Source organism: Callospermophilus lateralis, chromosome 14 (genome assembly GCF_048772815.1).
Source record: "Callospermophilus lateralis isolate mCalLat2 chromosome 14, mCalLat2.hap1, whole genome shotgun sequence".
Classification (NCBI taxonomy): domain Eukaryota; kingdom Metazoa; phylum Chordata; class Mammalia; order Rodentia; family Sciuridae; genus Callospermophilus; species Callospermophilus lateralis.
In genome coordinates, this window is record NC_135318.1 from 21,875,688 (window position 1) to 21,895,512 (window position 19,825).

The following is a 19,825-nucleotide window of genomic DNA, read 5'->3' on the forward strand; positions in this document are numbered from 1 at the left end:
ATGGGCACCCGAGACGATGTCACCCCAGGTGAGAAGCACCCAGGGAGGCCAGCTACTGGCCTTTCACAGGGTGAGGGACCTTCCTCGGATCATGCTCTGTCTGGGAGGTGGCTGTGCCTTTCCAGCCCGGCCCAGCTCTTCACATGCTGGCACTGGCCCTCCCAACTCTGTCACCTGTCTGGTGGCTCCCTGGCCTGCAGGGGCTTTGAGGGTTCTGGAGATCCGGCCTGGGCTTTGCCTCCACTCTCTGAGACAGAGTGGGCTGGCTCCTCAAGGGGCCCATGCTGTTCTGTGGTCAAGAGTGTGTGGATGGGCAGGGGGCGTGGGGCCTTGGGATTGTGGACGACTTGTTTCCTTAGCTGACCAGATAGGGGAGCAAGAACTCTTTAATTCAGCCACAGAACATTCTTGCTGGGCCTCGCCAACCCCTTGAGTCTCCCAGCTCACTGGGCTGAAGGTTGGGATGTCGATAACTGTGCAATAGAATCCTCTTAGGGTCAGAAGACAGGGGTCCAGGCCTGGCTCTGCCTTTGAGGCAGCTGCTGTGTGTGCTTTAGTTTCCTCTGGGAAAAGAGGAGGTTGGTTCTGCCTCAGGTGAAGTGGGTACCTGTAACTTGCAAAGCTGGTTAGCCCCAAGGCCAGATGACCTTTGGACAGAAGGTAGAGAATCAGGGCAGCCAGAGGCCGTCATCTTGGGAGACTGGGCATGGTGCTCAGGCAGGACACCCTGAGGCTCTGACAGATTAATATGAAAGCAACTGCATAGTTTAGGAATAAATCAGCACCTGACATTAGATTCTAGCAGGGGAGTGAGAGATGTTGTGGTGTGAACCCTGGTGCCTCCAGCTACTTGAACTTTACGTGAACTGAGACACAGAGAGGTTAGCTTGTTTCCTCTAGGCCACACAGTGACAGAAACGAGAACCCCGACTCCTGAGTCCAGTCTTGGGGCAGTGCATCTTGAGGGCAGGCAGGCTGTGTTTCCATCTGAGTGGGGGCTTCTCTGAGAAGTGGGTTAGGGCCTCTGAGGTGTGTTAGGGAGGGGCTGAGCTCGGAGAGTGAAAGATTGACATTTATCAGGTGCCTGCTGAATGGCAGGTACTAAGGAAGCCACAGGGCAGGCCTGAGGGCGAGAGAGATTGGGAAGAGTGTCAGGGCAAGGTGTGCCTGAGGCTACAGGACTCAGCAGGGGGAAGGCTCTAATTTTGGGTACCGGAATGAACTCAGAGGTGCTTAACCACTGAGCCACCTCCTCAGCACCTTCTTTTCTTTGTATTTTATTTACAGATGGTCTCACTGAGTTGCTTAGGGCCTGGCTAAGTTGCTAAGGCTGGCTTTGCATTCTCCATCTTCCTGCCTCAGCCTCCTGGGCCACTGGGATTACAGGCATGTGTCACTGTGCCCAGCTGGGGGAAGGCTTTTTAAAAGAGGGGATGGCTTAACTGAGCTGTGCACTCATCATTTCCTGGCTCCTTCTCTGATCTTGGTCCAGTGGTGCCTCCCTTTGAAAAGCCTTCCCTGGCACTGTCCCTGGCCCCACTGTCATTGTTTGTTGACCCTTTTCTTCCCCCTCAGACTTCTCCCACTCCAGGGCTGAGTCAGCCTTGCCCCCCACCTCCCCACCCCTGTTGTATGCCAGAGTCACTGCACAGAGCAGTGATGAGCATTAATGAGTGTCTGCAGCTGGATGAAGGATGCTGGGGGCGGGGTGCATTCAGGAGGGAAGATGACTTCCGAGAGGAGCTGTGGCTAAGTAATGGATGCTTTGCAGCTAGGGTGTTAGTCAGGGCTTTGTGGGTTAGGAGGTGGTCTGAAGCAGGTGGCAGTGAGGAGGTGGCCCAACGGCAGCAGCAAGTATGATATGCACCTTGATAGAGACTGGGACTGCACTTAGTGGGGTCAGCACTTTTGGATGATGGAGAAATCTGAAAAGCCATGGCCAGGGGTTTGGAGCAAAGTCAGGATGAGGAGATGAGAGTGGGAAGCAGGAGATGGTACCGGCTGAGTGGCGTGAGCAGGGTTGGTGGGGTTTGATGGAGATTGCAGGCCCCCCACCTGGCCGGTCCCCCATCTGCAGGCCAGGCTCTGGTGGGGGGTGGGTGTGGGCAACCACATGCTCTTGGTCTTTCAGGCAGAGACCCTGGGGGCAGAGTGTTCAGGTGTCTGTATTTGTGTTCGGATTTGTGCCTCGTCCTGGCCTTGGAGGCCTCTAAGATACAGCTATTCTGTGATTCTGTCCCTAGCCAAGGTTTTGGCTCCAGTGGCTGTATATTGTGGGAGTGTCCCTAGGACCAGTGCTGGGCCCCGAGGGACCCCGCCTGGAGGCATCAACTCCAATCTGCCGGTTTATGGAGAAGGTAAGATGGTAGGACCCAGCCTGGTGACTCAGCCACCAGGTGGCCACCACCTGTGTGGCCTCTCTGAGAACTTTGGCAGATGATGGGGAGCTCCCCTGGCAACAACCCAGTCAGGGCCACAGACCCCAGGGCAGAGCTCGGGCCCTAGACTGGGGAGGGAGATGAGGGTGTTGGAACCTCAGCTGTTCTCAAGCTACGTGGGTCCTTTTTGCTTCGTTTGCTTTCTTTGTTTTGCTGCTCCAGCTGGCCTTGAACTCTTGGGCCCACGTGATCCTCCTACCTCAGCGTCCTTAGGAGCTGGGACTACAGGTGCCTGCCGCCATGTCTGACTATGTGGGTGTTATTAGTATTGTGGTCCCTGCTGAAAACATCCATGGTTTTTGGCAGGTACTTTGGCTCTGTGCCTCTCTTAGGGCCTGTCTTAAGAGATCCCAAGAAGACCTGCAGAGTGTCTGAAAGGTCCTCTGTCAGCACTTTCCCTTGTCCCGGGGGGATCCACCAGGCCACCTCTTCACCAGGGTCTTCCCCATCACCCCTCCCCACTAAGTGCATTATAGGGCTTGGCCTCCTGGGCCCTTTGCTTCCCTCACTACAGGACCTCTCTTGGAGACCTGTACTGAACCTATTTGTGGATGATGCATCTTCTTCCTCTAACAGATCCAAAGTCCCTTAATGGCAGACTGTGCCTCACATAGTCATATTTGTACCTCCACTGCCTGGATAGTGCTTGGCACCTTGTAGGTGCTTATTAAATGCTGATTGAAAGAACAATTGAATAAGTGTCCCCCTGTGAGCATGACTTTCTCCAAATCATCCAACTTCCCCATGTGGCATTATCCGGCACTCCATGGTACTGAATGGATTTGTTGGAGATCAGTGGACAGTGGTCCCTGGGCAGTTGGCCTTTGCTAAGTACTTATGGCCTCTCATCTATGCTGTGACAGGCTGGATGTTGAATCCCCTTCTTATTCCCTGAGAACTTCATGATGTGGGTTTTGCTGGGGTCAGGTGCTTCTTAGACACTCTTGGATGGCTAGATTGCCCCTGGAAGGACAGGAACATTGAATGATGGATTCGTTAGACTAGTGATTGACTATTCCTAGGACGCCATACCAATGGGTTTGCTGGTGTCTGGTGCCACTGGGCCCTGCATGCCAAGCCACTCTTCCCTTTCTGCTTCAGCCTCCCTCCAGCCTGTGCCAAGTGTCCTGGTGAGCAATGAGAAGCCACCAGAGATCTTGAGCGGCCATGGGGATGCAGGCAACCTCAAACTGGACATCCCTCTAAAGGACTGGAAGGCTAGGAATGGCCACCCCAGGAATCTTGGAGCTCTGACTTTAGGGCCTTGTTCCCTGGCACCTGCTACCTCTCTGGAGTCAGAGGCCAACAGTGTGGCCCGGGACACCATCCAGATCAAGGACAAGCTCAAGAAACGGAGGCTTTCAGAGGGCATGGCAGCATCTTCAAGAGGTGAGCCCTGCCACCTGCCACCACCATCCTGAGGTCAGGTACCAGGCCATTCAGGCTGTGAGGATCAGTAGGTATCCAGGTGACGTTTGGGGTCCACTGGGGCTGTTTAGTGGGCACCTGCCTAGATGATGACACTATTCCAGGTGGGATGGGGCAGGAGGGGCAAGGATATCCGTTGGGCACATAAAGTATTAGCAAAGGGCTGGAAGGGGGCCGTCTGTCTTCTAGGCGATGTTGGAAATGTGAAGACGGCTGCCACCTCACTGCCTTAGCTGGAAAGGGTGGGGGGTGGGAGCAGAAAGGATTGATTGGCCCTGTCACCTACTAGGAACTAGCTTGGCATTTTATGTAAGGGAGGTCACTGAGTCTTTGCGAGTATCCCATTTACAGAGGAGCACACGGGGTCAAAGAGACAGCGACTTGCCTGAGGTCACACTGCTGCTATCCAGGGCCAGAACCCACTGTCCTCGTTCCTATAATCCAGCACTGAGTTTGCTTGCCTTCCTACCCACACTGCCTCTGCAGTGGGTCACTTGGATTGGCATTTCTACCATTCTATAGGAATGGAAAAGGACGGTGCCATCTGCTGGCTTAGTCTACTGTAGGTGTGGGGCGGCGGGAGACCTGCCCTCTCCCCTCCTCATCCCAGCGTCTCCCCGGGACACGAGGCCCTGGTGCAGCTCTGAAGTCTGCCCCCACTTCCCACCGTCCCGGGACTGTCTCATTTCCCACCCTCACCTCTGAACAGCCTTGCTGGATCCCGGGGGAGGCCCTAAAGGTGTTCTTCTGAGGAGCACCATCCCGCGCACCACCTCTCAGAGGCTGCTGAAGGTGCCCAGGCCAATGCCTCCCATCCAGAGCATCCCCACCACCCCCGAGGCCAGCGGAGCCAAAGAGAAGAGCCTGGACCTGCCCGGGAGTGGGCAGGGTCCCCAGGAGGTGAGAGCTAGGGCCCAGGAGATAAAGTGGTTCTGCTGCTCTGAGTCTTGCCTGCAATTGTCCTTCTGTCTGTCTTCCCATCCTCTACCAACCCCTGCTCCTGTGTTTCTGCAGATGTCTCAGGGGCTGCCCTCAAGGGTGGGGGTGGCATCGGGAGAGGCTTGGGCCCTGTTTCACCTCCTCTGCAGCATCCCAACCCTTGGGACTTCTGGGTGGCTGCTGTGGAGGTGAGAGGCTGCCTGGCCACCTGTCCTCTTTGGTCTTACTGTTCAGAATTCCGCCTGCTTTCTGGCCCTCTCCATTTAAAGCCGGGAGGTGTGGCAGAGGGAAAAGAACGCTGGGCCGCTGGGCCAGGACTGGGATTTGGGTTCTGCTCCTCACTGCCTGTGTCACCGTGGGCAGGTCACTCCCTTGTCTAGGCCCCAGCAGGTACATCTACAAAAATAGAGATTTGGACCAGATGTTTTGAAAGTCCCTTCTAGCTCTGATGTTCTCAGAGTTTACTGAAACAAGAAAGAAAAAAAAACCCAATAATAATAATTACAACCACCAAAGAGCTTGCCAGCCTTCTCACCTGGAGTGATAAGGAAGTAAGGGGCTTTCTGGAGGCTGGAGGTCTGGTCCCAGGGTCATGGGACTGAAAAGGGAAATCTGTGGGCACTTCCCAGCACTCCGCCCCCAGGTGACTCCTGGCAGAAGGAGCCGAGTATCCAGCATAGGACGCTTCCATGGACCAAGTACCCCTCTGCTCCCAGGTGCAGATTTCCCCGCAATACCTGCATTGCAATGACGAGAAGATGCTGAAGTCGCTGGGAGGCATCGTGATCCCACCCATCCCAAAGGCCGGGATGCCTGTGGGGACCTCCTCTAGAGGGTCTGGCTCCCTTCCCAGTCCCTTGCCTCCAGGCCAGCACATCCTCACAGGACTGAGGGTCCCATCCACACGGTAAGAGCCCCAGGTGTCTTCCTTTCCTCTCTCTGTCCAGGATCCACAGGGACTCCTCAAGACTGAGCCTTCATGTAATGGCAGAGCTCTGGGGCACAGGGATGGGAAGCCACAGACCTGTGGGGGCCACACCACTGTTGCTGGGGCTCCTCTGATCCTGGGCTACAGCAGGCTGGGAGCAATGGCGTAATGAACCATGTCTCTGGCCTCTTCTAAATTTCTTAATGTGTATGATTGCCGTAGTGATGAAGAAAAATGCAAATTATTTCAGAGCATGGTTAAGTTCATGGTGGTTCCTCATTTTTATGTTTTTTTTTTTTTTTGTACCAGAGATTGAACACAGGAGCACTGGACCACTGAGCCACATCCCCAGCCCTATTTTATTTAGAGACAGGGTCTCGCTGAGTTGCTTAGTGCCTTGCTTTTGCTGAGGCTGACTTTGAACTCACCATCCTCCTGCCTCAGCCTCCCAAGCCACTGGGATTACAGGCATGTGCCACTATGCCCAGCTTATGTATTTTTTTAATGGATGCAAACTAAAAATTTGTGTGTTTGTATGTGTGTATGTGTGCATGTGTGTAATCCACAAAATTTCGGATTTAAAAAGGAGTCTTCATACCCAATAAAAGGTTGAGAATCCATGGGATAGAGGGTCTCTGTGCTGTAAGGAATATGGGTTTATGGTTTGTAAGTAGGAGAGGCAGTGCCCTCCAGATGGCCTACAATATCCCATGGTCAGTCCAGCCTGATGTTGCAGCAAGTGTGTGTGAAAGTGTGTTCATGTGTGTGTGCAAGTGGGTGTATGTATGTATCTGTGGGCATAAGCATGTGTGTGAGTGTGTGTGAGTGTGTGTGTGTGTGTGAGTGTGCGCGTGCGCGCTCCCTTGCTCTCACGGCCTGTGGGCCTGGCACTCCTAGCAGGGTGACTGTCGAGTTCCTCTTGTACTTCTGTCTCATTGCTTTGGCCGGATGTTCTGAATTCTCCCACTTCTCTCCAGCTCCTCGCTGTCTCATCTCCTGTGCTTTCTCCCCTAACTATCCTTACCAGTGTCTGTGTCCCCCTCTTTCTCCAGCTGTGTTGGGGTGTGGAAATCTGTGCACACACCGGCTTCTGGATGCACATCCTCTGCTTGGTTTCCCCTCTCTGCCTCCTCAGACCTCGCCTGCTCCAGCCTCCTCCCCTTCCTCCTCTCCTGCCCAAACACCTGCCTCTTCCTCCCCTCTGCTTAGCAGAGTCAGTAGTTATAATGACTCTTAGCCCCAGACCAGTGGCCTATTCACCTCATTACTCTTGATTTTTTTGTGTCATTTGGGCTGTTGATGGTCCTTGAACTTTTCCTCAGTTTCCTGACTCCTGCCTGCCTGCTTCTGGACCTTCCAGGTGGTCTCTTGCCTGCCTTCCTTCATCCATCAGTCTCTTAAATTTGCCATTCCTGAAATTTATCCCAGGGCCCTCTTTGTTTTCTCCTGCGGCCCTCTGTGCTGTGCTCTCCTGGATCACATGGGGGGTGACCTTGCCACTCCTGCTCTGACCTTACATCTCCCCAGAGGTCCATTCTCTGGCTGAGCATCTCCAGTTCTCACAGCTGATGCAGATCAACATGGGGAAACCACCTTTTCTGGGACCTCCTTATTTCCATCAAGGTGCAGGTATTTGCCTTGGTCTTCAAATCTCAGCATCATCTTTGACTCTCCTCCCAGTACCCCGACCCCTTCCTCACAGATGGCCACATGCCCTCAAATCTTTCTTAGAACAACAAAAACACACAAAACCTCCCACCTGGCTCTTGCCCTATCGGTTCCTCTAGGGTTTGCAGGTTCCAGCTCTTTCTTGACCACCCCCAACAGCTCCTGACCTGCTCTCCATCCTCACCTTGCATCCCCCAATGACTCTTCTGTGACCTTCACCTTTATTGACCTCCTGGTGCTCTCTCCCCTCCTGGGTGGCCTTTAAGATGAGTCTCCTTGGTCTGACTTTGGGGCTCATCCTTTGCTCCCCACTCCACATATTTCCTCCTGTGCTGCTCTGTAGGAACACCCCTGCCCCTCTGTGGGTGATCTGGTTCCTGAGCGGGAGCCTTGCTTTCCCAGACGGTGTTTCCGCCCCAACCCTACTGCTCCAGCCCATTCTGTCTCTACCATTCCACGTCTACGCTGGCTTTCATGGGCTGCAAAGGGTGCTGCGTGCAAGTGGCCATCTCTGAGCTGTCCACTTGACATCCAGCCATGGACTGCCTGACCACAGCCTTTCATTATTTTATTTAGTTTTTTAAAAATATTTTGTTAAAAAATATTTTTAGTTGCAGTTGGACACAATACCTTAATTAATTAATTAATTAATTAAGTGGTACTGAGGACTGAACCCAGGGCCTCACACGTGCTAGACAAGCGCTCTACTACTGAGCCACAAATTGCAGCCCCTATTCATTTAAATTTCATTAACACATTTTGCCTATTTACATTTATTTTTCTTGTATTTATCTTGTCTTCTCATTTTATTCTTTAACTTGCAGCATTCAAGGGCAGGGACCATATCTCAAAAGTCTCTGTGGCTCCCAGGATGCCAAGCTTGGTGTCTGCCATAGCCTGGTTGTGACTGGATTTCTCTTCTCCGACTCTGTGGGGCTGTCCAGCCAATGGGTCTCCATCTCACTCATTCATCTGTCCATACTTTTATTCTCTTGAGAGCTATTAGGCACCTGCTAAGTGCCAGGTGCTGCAGAAACAAAGTGAAATAAGACCCACACTGTGTGCTCTCGGGACCCACCAGAGAGATTTAGGAGGAAATCACTGAGTCCATGTCCCATGACTGCCCGTCCTACTGGGAGCCCAGTAGAGAATCATCTGCGTCATGCTGGGAAGATTTCTTGGAGAAATTCTGAAGGCTGAAGGAGAATTCGTGAGATGGAGGAGAGACACGAAGGAGGAGCCCCTGGGACTTTAAGGGAGTGGCAGAGGGAGGCCGGAGGGGGAGCGGGCGGTGCTCACCTGTGTTTGAGAGACAGGCTGCCAGGAAAGCAGGGCTGGGAATCATAGGTGGTCCTCCAGGAGCGTGTGCTCTATCCTGGGGGAATGAGATGTCACCCAGGGCATTTTGGCGTAGAGGTGACATTGGTTCTGATTTCAAGAGGCCAGTTTGGCCACTGTGGAGCTGTGGGTGGGGCAGGTGAGGGGGCGGAGCCCAGGTGCTGGAGCAGGGCAGAGCAGGGGTGAGGTGAGGTTGGGGGAGAGGGGAGCGAGGAGGGGAGACTGGGAGACTTGCTGGTGGCCTCAGCTTGCCTTGGCCCCTGGGACACGTTGGCTTTGATATGTGGCAGGAGGGGCTCATGCCGGGCTTAGCTGCTTCAACCCCCCTCCCTGGATGGGAAAGAAGCTCCGCCACTGTTGGCAAAGGGGGGACGAGGTCACTGAGCTGTGCACCTGCATTCAGTCAAGTACCCTAGGAGTGCTTGGAAGTCATCTGGCAACCACGAGGACGTCCCACCTCACTTCTCCTGCCTTCCCCATCTTGTTCATGCAGTGGAAAGTGGAACCCGGATGCAGTGCCTGGGGCCACCAGCTCTGTCTCCAGCCCACACAAGTCCTCTGGGTGGGTCCACACCCAAGGGCTGGACCTGTTCCAGGCAGAAGCTGAGAGTCCAGGACTGCACCCAGTAGACTTGGGGTCCCCCTGACCTCCGTGGTCCTTATTGATTAGGGCCCCCTGGGCCAAGCAGGCACTGAAGTGGACTCCCCTTACTGCCTGTTCTCAGGCTCATCCTGACCTGGTCATTCTGCTGAGTGGCTCCACTGAGGCCAGAGCCCAGGATGCTGTATTCCCAGTGCTTTTGTGGTGGCTTGTTACCCTGCCAGCTCCCGCGTCCTGTTGCCTATGTACTTCCTTGCTGAGAAGAGAAATCACATGGGAGATGGCACAGCTGGCCTCATGGGGGCACAGCTCTCTGTCCGTTGCACTGATGCTCTAATGCCAGGGTCTGAACAGTGCTTGGCACATTGCAGGTGCTCAGTAAATAAACATCTTTTGAATGAATGAATGGTGCTTTCCATTAAAAAAACTGCAGTGCAACCCGTGCCAGGAATGTCCCCATCTTATCCTTTCTGTGTGCCATCAGGATTGAATTTCTAGTACAAAGCAGTGGTGATCTCCCATCACAGCAAAGGGGGCCTTCTAGATTCCCCTGGGGAGGTGCAGGAGGGGAGGAGGAATATTTAGGGGTCACTGATTCAGGTGGGAGCAGTTTGTAGAACTTGCGCTCAAAGCTCTCTGAGCTCGGGGGACAGTTTACACTCTGAAGCAGCTGCTGTCCTGCCACTCAGGTCCAGGAAGCCACATGGTGGGTGGGGCTGTCCTTGAAGATTCATTTCCATGTGGGTGCCAGCTGCCTGGGGACAAACCAGGGCACAGCCAGGAAACCAGGCTGAGTGCTGTGTCTGGGCTCCCAGCCTGCATGTCTGTCCCTTAGCCCCTAGGGTACACAGGAGCTGTATCATCTGCCCTGTTCTCTCCTGGATGGGAGCTTGGACAGGGAAACCAGCTCCCTCCCTGGGTCCCTAGTCTCTGCTCCTCATCCTGGAGTCACCCTGGGCTCCCCCACCCACCATCTCTGTCTCGCTTTTCTCACTCTTCTGTTTTCTCCCCCGTTCTTTTAAGATTGGTCCGGGAGAGTGGGCCTCGGGAGAAGACCCCCAGATCTTTGGGTATGTATTCTCTATGAGCACACCCTGGTTTTTAACCCTTTGTACTCCTGGTCTGGGTCGTGGAGTGGAGTTAGGCCAGAAGAGACCTCAGGGCTCTCATTTCCAAGCCCCTCATTTCATAGACGGGGAAGCTGAGTCACCTGTGGTCCCTTGCTGGAGGGTGACGGTGGGCCTGGGCGAGGGGCTGGAGAAGCAGTGTACATTGGTGCCTGCTCTGCCTATGTTGATATGCAACACAGTTGTATTTCACTAGTTCATGATGGCCCAGATGAGAGGGGTGGCTCTGTTACCAGTTGACAGATGAGGCTCAGTGACCTGGATGTCCTCCCTGGCCTTGGAGTGTGAAAAGCAGCCTCTCAGATTTGCACTGGGGACCTCCTACCCTGTTTTAAGCAAGCAGAGGTGACCTCACTGGACAGAGCATGAAATCACATTCCACAAACCCTCAGTCGGGGCAGGTTCTGGCAGGTCTAAACGTCAGGGGAACAGGGCCAACCCCAGGATAGGAGTCAGGAGCGGGGCTGGACAGGAGGCTCTCAAGTGGGCAGAGCAGGGTGGAGGGATCCTTTCTGGGCCTGATGATCTCACTCTGTGGAGAAGCAGGCCTTGGCTGTGGTGCAGGGGAAATGAGGCTGCAGCCTCCTGCCTGGTGGCTGGGTGGTTGGGGCACCCTGAGCCGGGGCTGCAGGTAGTGGGAGTTGGTGCCAGCCGATGTGCTGACTGGCAGGAGGGTGCCAGCTTCCTGGCAAATCCCTGGCTGATCAGCTCAGCAGGTGGGTCAGTTGGCAGAGGGCAGGCTGTTGCCCAAGAGGCCCCCAGGTCAGGACACAGAGCTGGACCTGAGAGGTAGGCCTGGCACTGCTTCTCCCCTGCTCCCTGACTGGGCTGCAGTGGGGTGAGCCCAGGCAGCCTGGGTGACACTCATGGCACCTCAAGTGTCCTTTAGGAGCCTCTCTGAGATTGCTGGCATGGGGGTTTGGGCCAGGAGACCTTGTCATGAGGGCCTGGCTACCCAAAGCTTCTTAAGGTGTCCCTTAAGGGTGAAGGTGGGGAAGTGGTATACAAAGAGCAAAGTCCTTAGAGGGCTCCCTGCCCGATGTATGTAACATGCCTGCACATAGTAGGGGCTCTCATGATATCTTCTGCAGCTGAGGGCTTCCTCAAATCTTGCAGCATTCCTGCAGACCTTTCCCTGGCCAGTTAGCTCTGTCACCAACCCCCACCCCCATGTCCTTTGCCCTGTCTCTTACCTCTGGGCAGATGGAGGCTTTGAAGCCTCTCTTCCCCCTTAGATCTTCATCTTTCTCCCTGCCCCAAAGAGAGGGATCCTGATCAGAAGGTAGGAGGTGGGCAGAGGACCATGGGACGGGACCAAAAAGCTCTTCAGGAGTCCCAGATTCATGATTCCCTTTCCAACCTTGGGCAGCCCAAGATGGCGGCCTGTCTGTGAAATAGGAGAATGGGACTAGTGGTAGTTCTCTAGCCCTTCTAGCTCTGCTGTGGTGGTATAAATGGTCAGCAGGCCTGTTTTACTTTTTCTTTTCCCAATCCTGTTTCCTGCCCAGCCCCCTTTCCATGTCTATATAAGAATAGGGCAAGCAATTCTTGCTGAACAAATGAATGAAGGAATGAGTGAATGAATAAAGGGGGATGATGTGGTCCTAGGCACTGTGGCTCAACAGGGGAAACCTAACCTCCATTAGGGAAGTGTTGGACAGAAGCACTGAGGGTGGAGGGCTTGGGCAGTTAAGTGACCCCAGCCACAGGGTCGGGGAGAGTAGCTCAGGGGCTGATTGTCTTCACCTCTCTCCCTATTCTTGACTCCTCAGAGCCCAAACTTTTGGCTCCACCCATCAGAGATAGGTCTGAGACCTCCTCCGAGAAGCCTGTCCTGGCGTCATCACAGTCTGCCCCTACGTTGACAGCCTTCTCTTTCAATCACGCCAAAGAAGCCCACCCCTTGTTAAAAGAAGAGGACCAGAAGGAGACCAGCACCAAGGTATTTGGGAAGCCAGAGGAAGATGAAGTCAGGATCAAAGTGGACCACTGGCTAAATCCCAGTATGTTTCTGAAATGCACAGGGTAGAGCTGGCCCGTGGGACATGGAGGAGAGCCAGGAAGAGCCGAGGCAGCTGTGTCAAACCCTTAAGGCCAGGACTGCGGATGGTTCGGGGGTGAGGGTGGAAGAGAAAGAAAAACTAGTTCAGGGCTGGGGTGGGCACTGGGTGAAGTGAAGAGGACAGAGGGTTGCTGAGGGGCAGGTGGGGAGGAGGAAGGACAGAAGAAGGTCACACGTGGTCGGAAGGAAGCAGGATGTGGGGGAGAGGACAGAGGGCTTAGGTGAACCAGGCTGGGTAATCTGACCTGCCAGGCTGGACAGCTACTGAGAGGCAGCTGACCAGAGGCTGTGGGGCCACGCTCTGACAAATACCTTGTACATTGGAGGTGACCTTGGGGAGGTGCTTCTCTTCCCTGGACGGGACTGATTTAGTAAAACTTGAAGAGGTGCTGGTAGGGGGCGCCTGTGTTCAGAGGTAAAATAGTTCAGCTCAGTAAACACATCCAGGTGCCTATTCCATCCCCACCATGTGGGAGGTGGGGATGCCCTGCTGATAGTGACAAGGACCAGGCCCTGCTCTAGTGAGGGCGACAGAACACGAAGGGTCCTAATCATTCCATGTAGAGATGACTTTGTCCTCCACTTGGCCTCAGCCTCCCACTGCACAGTCAGACCCCAGACTCCTGCATTACCGAATTCACCACCCATCTTCCAGATCCCATTTGCTCACCACCGTGTCTTTGTTCCCGCTCCATTCACCCAGCTCCAGCCCAGCATAGCTTCACCTTCTTGCATCAACAACATTCTCCCTGAAATTGGATCATCCCAGCCCCACGTTCACTCTCTGTCATCTCTTCCATCTCAAGAAAACTCGACAAAACCAAAACAAAGCTATTACACCTCTCTTTTCTGGTTCTCTCCTGAGCTTACTCCAGTCCGACTTTAGTCCCCGCCACCCCACAGCAGGCTCGCCAGTGACTGTCACCTTCCCAAAAGCAGCCACATCTCAGTCCTGTCTGTGTTGACCCAGCAGGAGCAGCTTTGGATTCAGCTGGCAGTGTGGTCAATGCTCCCTTTAGGGATGGAGGTGGGGTGGGTGCCGTGCCTCCATGAGAGCCAGCTCCTTCTTGGCCCCTCCTTGCTGGCTGCTCTTCTCCTTCCCAACCCCTGGAGGCTGAGCCCTCCTGGGCTTGGACCTCTGGTTTATTTACATCACCCCCAGGACCTCCTCCAGTTCAGGGCATTGAGTATTATCTCTGAGCCAAGAACTCTCAAATGCCCCTTGCCAGCCCCCACCTTCCCCTCACCTCCATTCACATATTTAGCTGCTACTCAACATTTTCCCTTAGGTATCTAATTATATTTTAAACCCACCATGCCTGAAGCTCAACGCCTGAATCCTCACCTCACAGAATCTCCTCTTTCTCTAATGTTTCTGCTCAGGGAATGGTGGTAACAGGCCACTCCAGTCTTCCAGGGCCTCAGGCCAAATGTCTTAGGCCCATCCGTGATTCCTCTCTCTGTCTCTTTCACCTCGCATCTCAAGCGTCAGCAAAATCAGGTCTGGTTTAAAAAATGCCCAGGGGCTGACGGTTCCACCATCCCCGCCCCCCAGCCCTGGTCCAAGCCCCCACCTCATGCTCAGTGTTCACTTGCTCTGATCTGCTGTGCCCACTCCACCTAATCTGGACTCTTCCCATGTAGCTCCATCCTTGGGATATAGAAGTCAGAATGTTCTGGGTTGTGTAAGATGGCATTGTTGGAGGAGGCTGGGGGAAGCCTACACAGAGACTCTTGGTCCTACTTTTACAACTTCTTATGAGTCTCAAATTATCTCAAAACAAAAAAATTAAAAGAAATCACCCAGGGAGAAGCCAGTGCCCCCGAAGGAGGTCAGGTCATGTCACTCCTCGGCTTCAAATCTTAAGTGGCCTCCTGTGCCCCTCTGAGGAAAACCCAAGTCCTCATCGTGGACTGCAAGGCCTAGTGTGGTTTAGATCCCGCCACCTTCTGACCTGGTGTCCTGTCACTGCTGTGACTCAGAGGGCTGTGCCAGCGTCCCCCCACCCCACCCCTTGCAGCCACACTGGGCACACCCCAGCCTCAGGAGCTTTGCATTTTAGAACATTTCTTTCCTAGAAACTGTGTGTTCTTTTCCTTTTCTTTATTATGTCTCTGCTTGAATTTCACCTCTGGGGGTACCTCTGGGCCTCCTTATCTAAAGCAACAGTCACCATCAATTCTGTACCCTTCCGTTTTCTTTCCCCCCAGCATTTCGCTTGACATTAGAGATTCATGTGTTTCTTGTCCATCTCCTCATTTCCCAAAGTTCTTAGGGGACAAGGACTTTATCTTTTTGGCTCCTTCTTGGAACAGTGATTGGGACATAGGAGGTGCTCATGCTTTTGAGGACTGAATGGATGAGGGTATAGAAAGTGTAGCCGAGTCCCCAAGGCTAACAGAGTTTGCCTTGATCTTGTGCCAGATCCAAGTCACCATCTCCAAGTCTGCACAGGAAAAAATGCGGCTGAAGCAGATGAGAGAGATGGAGTTGTTCCGGAGGACAAAGGAGCCTGACAGGGAGAAGGAACTTGCTTCCCAGGCCCCTGGCTCGAGGAGAACCCTAGTGAAGGAAGGTACTGGGTGCATGGGATGGGAATCCTTCAGACTGGGGAAACTTCTTGGCCAATTCCTGGATTCTCAACTCTTGAGACTGGACAGGGCCTATGTCCACTCTCATAGTCTGCTTTTTTTAGGGACTGGGGATTGAACTCAGAGACACTGACCACTGGGCAACATCCTTAGCCCTATTTGGTATTTTATTTAGAGACAGGGTCTCACTGAGTTACTTAGCATCTTGCTTTTGCTGGCTTTGGACTCGCCATCCTCCTGCCTCAGCCTCTGGAGCTGCTGGGATCACAGGCGTGCGCCACCGTACTCAGCTCATAGTCTGTTAATGGGACCATTTCCAAGGGATCTTGGACCCCAGGAAGGCAGGACCAGCTCAGTTCTAGGACTTTCTTTGTCTCCACAGGCCTCCTTCCCCTACGGGGCAGTGGGACCCTGTCTGTACCCACCAGGATGAACAGCCCACGCAGAAACAACATTGGCATCATCTTGAGGAAGCGGGCCAACCGGTCCTCTCTGCCCAGCATCCCTGTCAGCAAGCAGGAGCCCAGCTTTGCCCGCCATGCTTCAGGTGGGGCTCAGACCTCTGGCTGTGAGGCCCCAGGATGCTCTGGGGCATGAAAAGGGGATATGAGCTGCTCTGCCTGCCACCCGTAGGACTAGCAGGTAGCCTTTGTGTGAGGGGTCAGCTTGTCAGGGAGAGGAAGAGTGTTTGGAACTCATAACCATCTATGGACGAGGCAGGGGACCCAGAGATCACACCTGGTGTGACATGTCCTAGCAGAGTTATTAGATCAAAGATGCTACCAAACAGCATCCAAGGAAGTAGAGGGAACTCCAGGAGGAGGAGGAGGAGGAGGAGGAGGGGTGAGATCCCTGCCTGCTGTGTCACACTGCCAGGTGGGTCAGAGGATCCACAGGTCCCAGCAGAACACCTCAGGAAAGGCACCAAGGGGCCAGGGGAGACTCTGTCTCCATCTTATTTTGCACATAAGCCATTCACATGAGCTTTCCTTTGAAAAGATTACTTAAAGGTATTTCAAAATAAACAATCGGGCCCAGTTTATTTCAGTGGGATGTGGTGGACAGGGTTGGTGGACTAAAACAACATTTTAGTGCAATAAATCATAGGAACTCACCTCCATTTTCCATTCAGCCTTTATGGTCTGGGCACCGATCCCAGATGATGTCATGTGACAATCCCAGCCTCTATGATTGTGTCCAGTAGAAAGGCTTAATTTGGGGCTAACCTTTGGTATCTCTCTTTTTTGATGAAGAGATCCTCCAGGCTCAGTCGGAGATGTCTGAAGCTGGCTCTAATTTTATAGCGAGGGTTTTAAAATATCATTCTACTTTCATTATAAATATTATATGACAAATAATATTAGTTTATCCATTATGGTAGTGACATGAAACTTCCTTTAAAAATGAATTTACTTAGATTTGGAAAGAGGCTTGACTTAAAGAAAAATACAAAGCAAGAAAAAGTGTAGGTAATTAAATGATATGGCAAAAAGATCATGGTAACTGAATGATTGATCCTGGGAAATATTGATCTATCTAACTCAACTGACTCACTTTATAGATAGGGAAACTGAGAACCAGAGACCCAAGGTCACCAAAGGTCCCTCAAGGTGACAGTGGCCCATAGAACTAAGACTTTGGCTGGTGACTCTTGACCCAGTATGGTCAGTTACCGCCTCTCGTTATTTAAACTGGGTGTGTGTGGAGGAGTATATGGTAGAAATAAGATCTTTAAGTAGTTTGGGTTGTTGGAGTTAAGAAAAAAACAACATTCTCCTCTTATATCCTCCCTAGGAGCGGGTTTCAAATCTTCCTCTTCCTCCTTCCTCTTCCTCTCTCTTTCTTGATAGTCAACAGAGAATCACTTACATTGTACCCCATTTTTTGGTTTGCCTGGAAATGATGGAATTTCAGGACTGTAAACTTGGCTATCCTCCTGATTTTCCTAATAAATCCAGTAAGACTCTAGCTTTTCTCGGGATACCAGGTAGGTTTAGGAGAGCTTGATTGTGTCTACTCAATTCCTCCCATTTTATGGGTGCAAAAAAATGGAAACTCCTGGACCACAAGGCACTCTGTGGACATTATTGAAAAGCCGTCAGGGTAAGGGACTGGGCAGGACTAAAGTAGACGCAGACCCTAAGAGATTCGAGGCTGCAGTGGCTTCTGCCGGTGACTTTTGTGTGTCTTGAAATCTAGGTGGATGCTAAATGCCACTGGAGAACGAGGTGGCAGCAGGTTGGGGTTGGCAGGAGGCCAGCTTGGGTCTTCTCCTGCATGGACCAGTGCTTCTTGCAAGCTTCACAGACAGTGTTTAATTCAGGCCCAGGTTGACAGGGGAGGACAGGGAGGTTGGGTGTCACCTCCTACCTCCTAGAGGGTGACCTGAGGGCTGAGACACCCTTTCATGTGCCAATGGCAGAGAATCCAGGAAGGACATCTTTGTGTCTGGTTTTAAGTAAAGGGCTGCTTCTCCACTCAGATTTGCCCGGGGCCCCCTGGATGTGCTGTAGAGAAGATCATCCCTGGGGGCGAGGAGAGTAGCCGGGAGCGAGGCCTGGGAGCAGAGCTCTGGGTTGGAGACCTTCTTTCCTGGCGGTGTGATGGCCTCTCAGGGCCTCCGATATCCCGCTGTGTGATGATGGGCTAGAAAGAGCGCCTCTGAAATTCCTTCCTGTTCTTGTGAGATTTTGTGATTCTGTCCATAAAGAAGGAGCATATACAAAACACACTCTATTTTTGTTTGTTTTGGTACTGGGGATTGAAACTGGGGTACTCTATCATTGAACTACAGCCCCACTCCTTTAATTTTTTAAAAGTTTTTTAATAGTTCTTTTTTAGTTATTCGTATTAGTAGAATCCATTTTGACATAATTATACAAGCATGGAATATGTCTTATTCTAATTCAGTCCCTAGTACCTCTCCTTCCTCTTCTCTCCCCTATGCCTGCTCCTGTATCGATCTTTCTGCCTTTTGAGACAGGGTCTTGATAAATTGCTGAGGCCGGATTTGAATGTGTAATCCTCCTGCCTCAGCCTCCTGAGTAGCTGGGATTGTAGGTGTGCACCACCGCGCCCAGCACACGCACATGCTCTGGTTTCTAAATCGCTTCCTTGTCTGTTGTGGGCCACATCTGGACCCAGCAGGTGCCAGTTACCGACCTTGTCTCCTCCAGGGCTTCTTACCTTTCCCTGCCTCCCTCCAGCCATCAGTCCATGGAGCGCTTACCTACTCAGGCAGAGGATGATGGCAGGAGGGAAGGAGCAGAGGCTCCTGGTGGAAGTGAGGTCAGAACCACGAAAGGCGCTCACTGAGAGACTTCCTGGGCCTCAGACCGACCCCAGGTAGGGCAGGACTGGAGGCGAGTCCTGGCTCCATGGGCATTGTCACGTGACGTCAAGCAGCATATCACAAGTCAGTGTGTCCACCATGGTCAGAGTGGCAATGGAGGAATGGAGAAAGTCAACAAAAGGCACAGTCAGATGGTCCCCTCTGGCTCCCTGGGGCGTGAGGCCTGGAGCTTGTTCTCACCATCACCAGTCCCTCCTGCATACACAGTGGACTCCGAGCTGCGGGCCATTGGCATGGTGAGGGTCAGGAGGAGCAGCCACTGGGGACATTTGCCCTCCTTCAGTCCTCCTGGGTGAAGCTTCTTCTTTCTTTTCTGTTCTGTGGGTGCAGCTAACTCCTTACCTGCAGTGCTCACTCTGGGGTCTCCGGAATGGGAGGACGAGGAGGACGAGATGGGTCTGAGAGCCTTCAAGGAGTTGAGGCCTTTCTCAAACCCAGAGCTGGGCTTGATGGACGCCCTCCAGTGCCTCAACAGCAGTGATTGGTGAGGAGACACCGTGTGTGTGTGTGTGCACAACCTTGCATCTATGAGTGTGTGTGAGAGTGTGTGTGTGTGAGTGTGTATGTGGTACCTCTAGCTTCCTGAGCCTGGATCCCCCTGGTGGACTCTGAGCACGGATCTGCAACACGCCAGGGTTAGGCCTGACAACTGTGACTTTGACTCCAGAACGCGGGGACTGGGAAGGATCACAGCCCTTTATTTCCCTAACTCAAGTTTAATTTGCTCTGAGTCTTCCTCACCCTGTGCTGGTGGGGCACAGTCTCTTAATCTTGAGCAGAGTGATGGCTCAGAGTCCAGAACATTTATGGAAAGCCCTCAGGGTCTTCAGTCCTCACAAGTACGTCCCTTTAGGTGTCTGCTTTGTGTCAAGGACCCAAATAGGTCTTGATTTGGGCATGGATCCCAGCGCTGCCAGAGCTGAGGGCCAGCCAGGACCCATACACTGGCTCACACTGAATGCCTAGGATTTCAGGCCTGGGTGACACTCCAGGAAGTGCTGCCTCTGAGACCCTGGAATGCCACCCTGTTCTGTGTGTGTGTGTGTGTGTGTGTGTGTGTCCCAGAGGTCCCCCGTCTGCAGAAGGAGCATGGCTTCTTCCTCTTTATCTACTTGTGACAGTCCCGGCCTTGCTTCTCAGGCAGATGAAGGAGAAGGGCCTGGTGAGCGTCCAGCGCCTGGCGGCCTGTCACTCGGAGGTCCTGGCTGGGAGGCTGCACGATGTGTCCTTGGCAGTGACTGGGGAGGTGAGGCCTCCCGACAGACCATGAGCTTTGCCCTCTCCCTGCAGCTGCTCCCCCTTCCCTGGTGCAGCTGCTCAAGGTGAGTTTCCCAGCAGCCACAGAGGGGCCC

At 53.1% G+C, this 19,825-nt stretch overlaps 1 protein-coding gene across 3 annotated transcripts in view; it reads left to right on the forward strand.

Moving 5' to 3' along the window:
* Positions 1 to 19,825, forward strand: part of Togaram2 (TOG array regulator of axonemal microtubules 2) — a 40,714-nt gene continuing 20,889 nt past the window's right edge. Inside the window, exons 1-11 of one of the 3 annotated variants that reach the window (XM_076833655.2) lie at positions 1 to 28; positions 2,244 to 2,357; positions 3,540 to 3,827; positions 4,576 to 4,785; positions 5,520 to 5,712; positions 10,364 to 10,410; positions 12,240 to 12,409; positions 14,955 to 15,105; positions 15,504 to 15,668; positions 18,804 to 18,957; positions 19,614 to 19,719. In XM_076833655.2, the coding sequence (XP_076689770.2) occupies positions 1 to 28; positions 2,244 to 2,357; positions 3,540 to 3,827; positions 4,576 to 4,785; positions 5,520 to 5,712; positions 10,364 to 10,410; positions 12,240 to 12,409; positions 14,955 to 15,105; positions 15,504 to 15,668; positions 18,804 to 18,957; positions 19,614 to 19,719 (1,626 nt within the window). The remainder of the gene's footprint in view (positions 29 to 2,243; positions 2,358 to 3,539; positions 3,828 to 4,575; positions 4,786 to 5,519; positions 5,713 to 10,363; positions 10,411 to 12,239; positions 12,410 to 14,954; positions 15,106 to 15,503; positions 15,669 to 18,803; positions 18,958 to 19,613; positions 19,720 to 19,825) is intronic. The other 2 variants (XM_076833658.2, XM_076833659.2) reach the window with 2 other exon arrangements.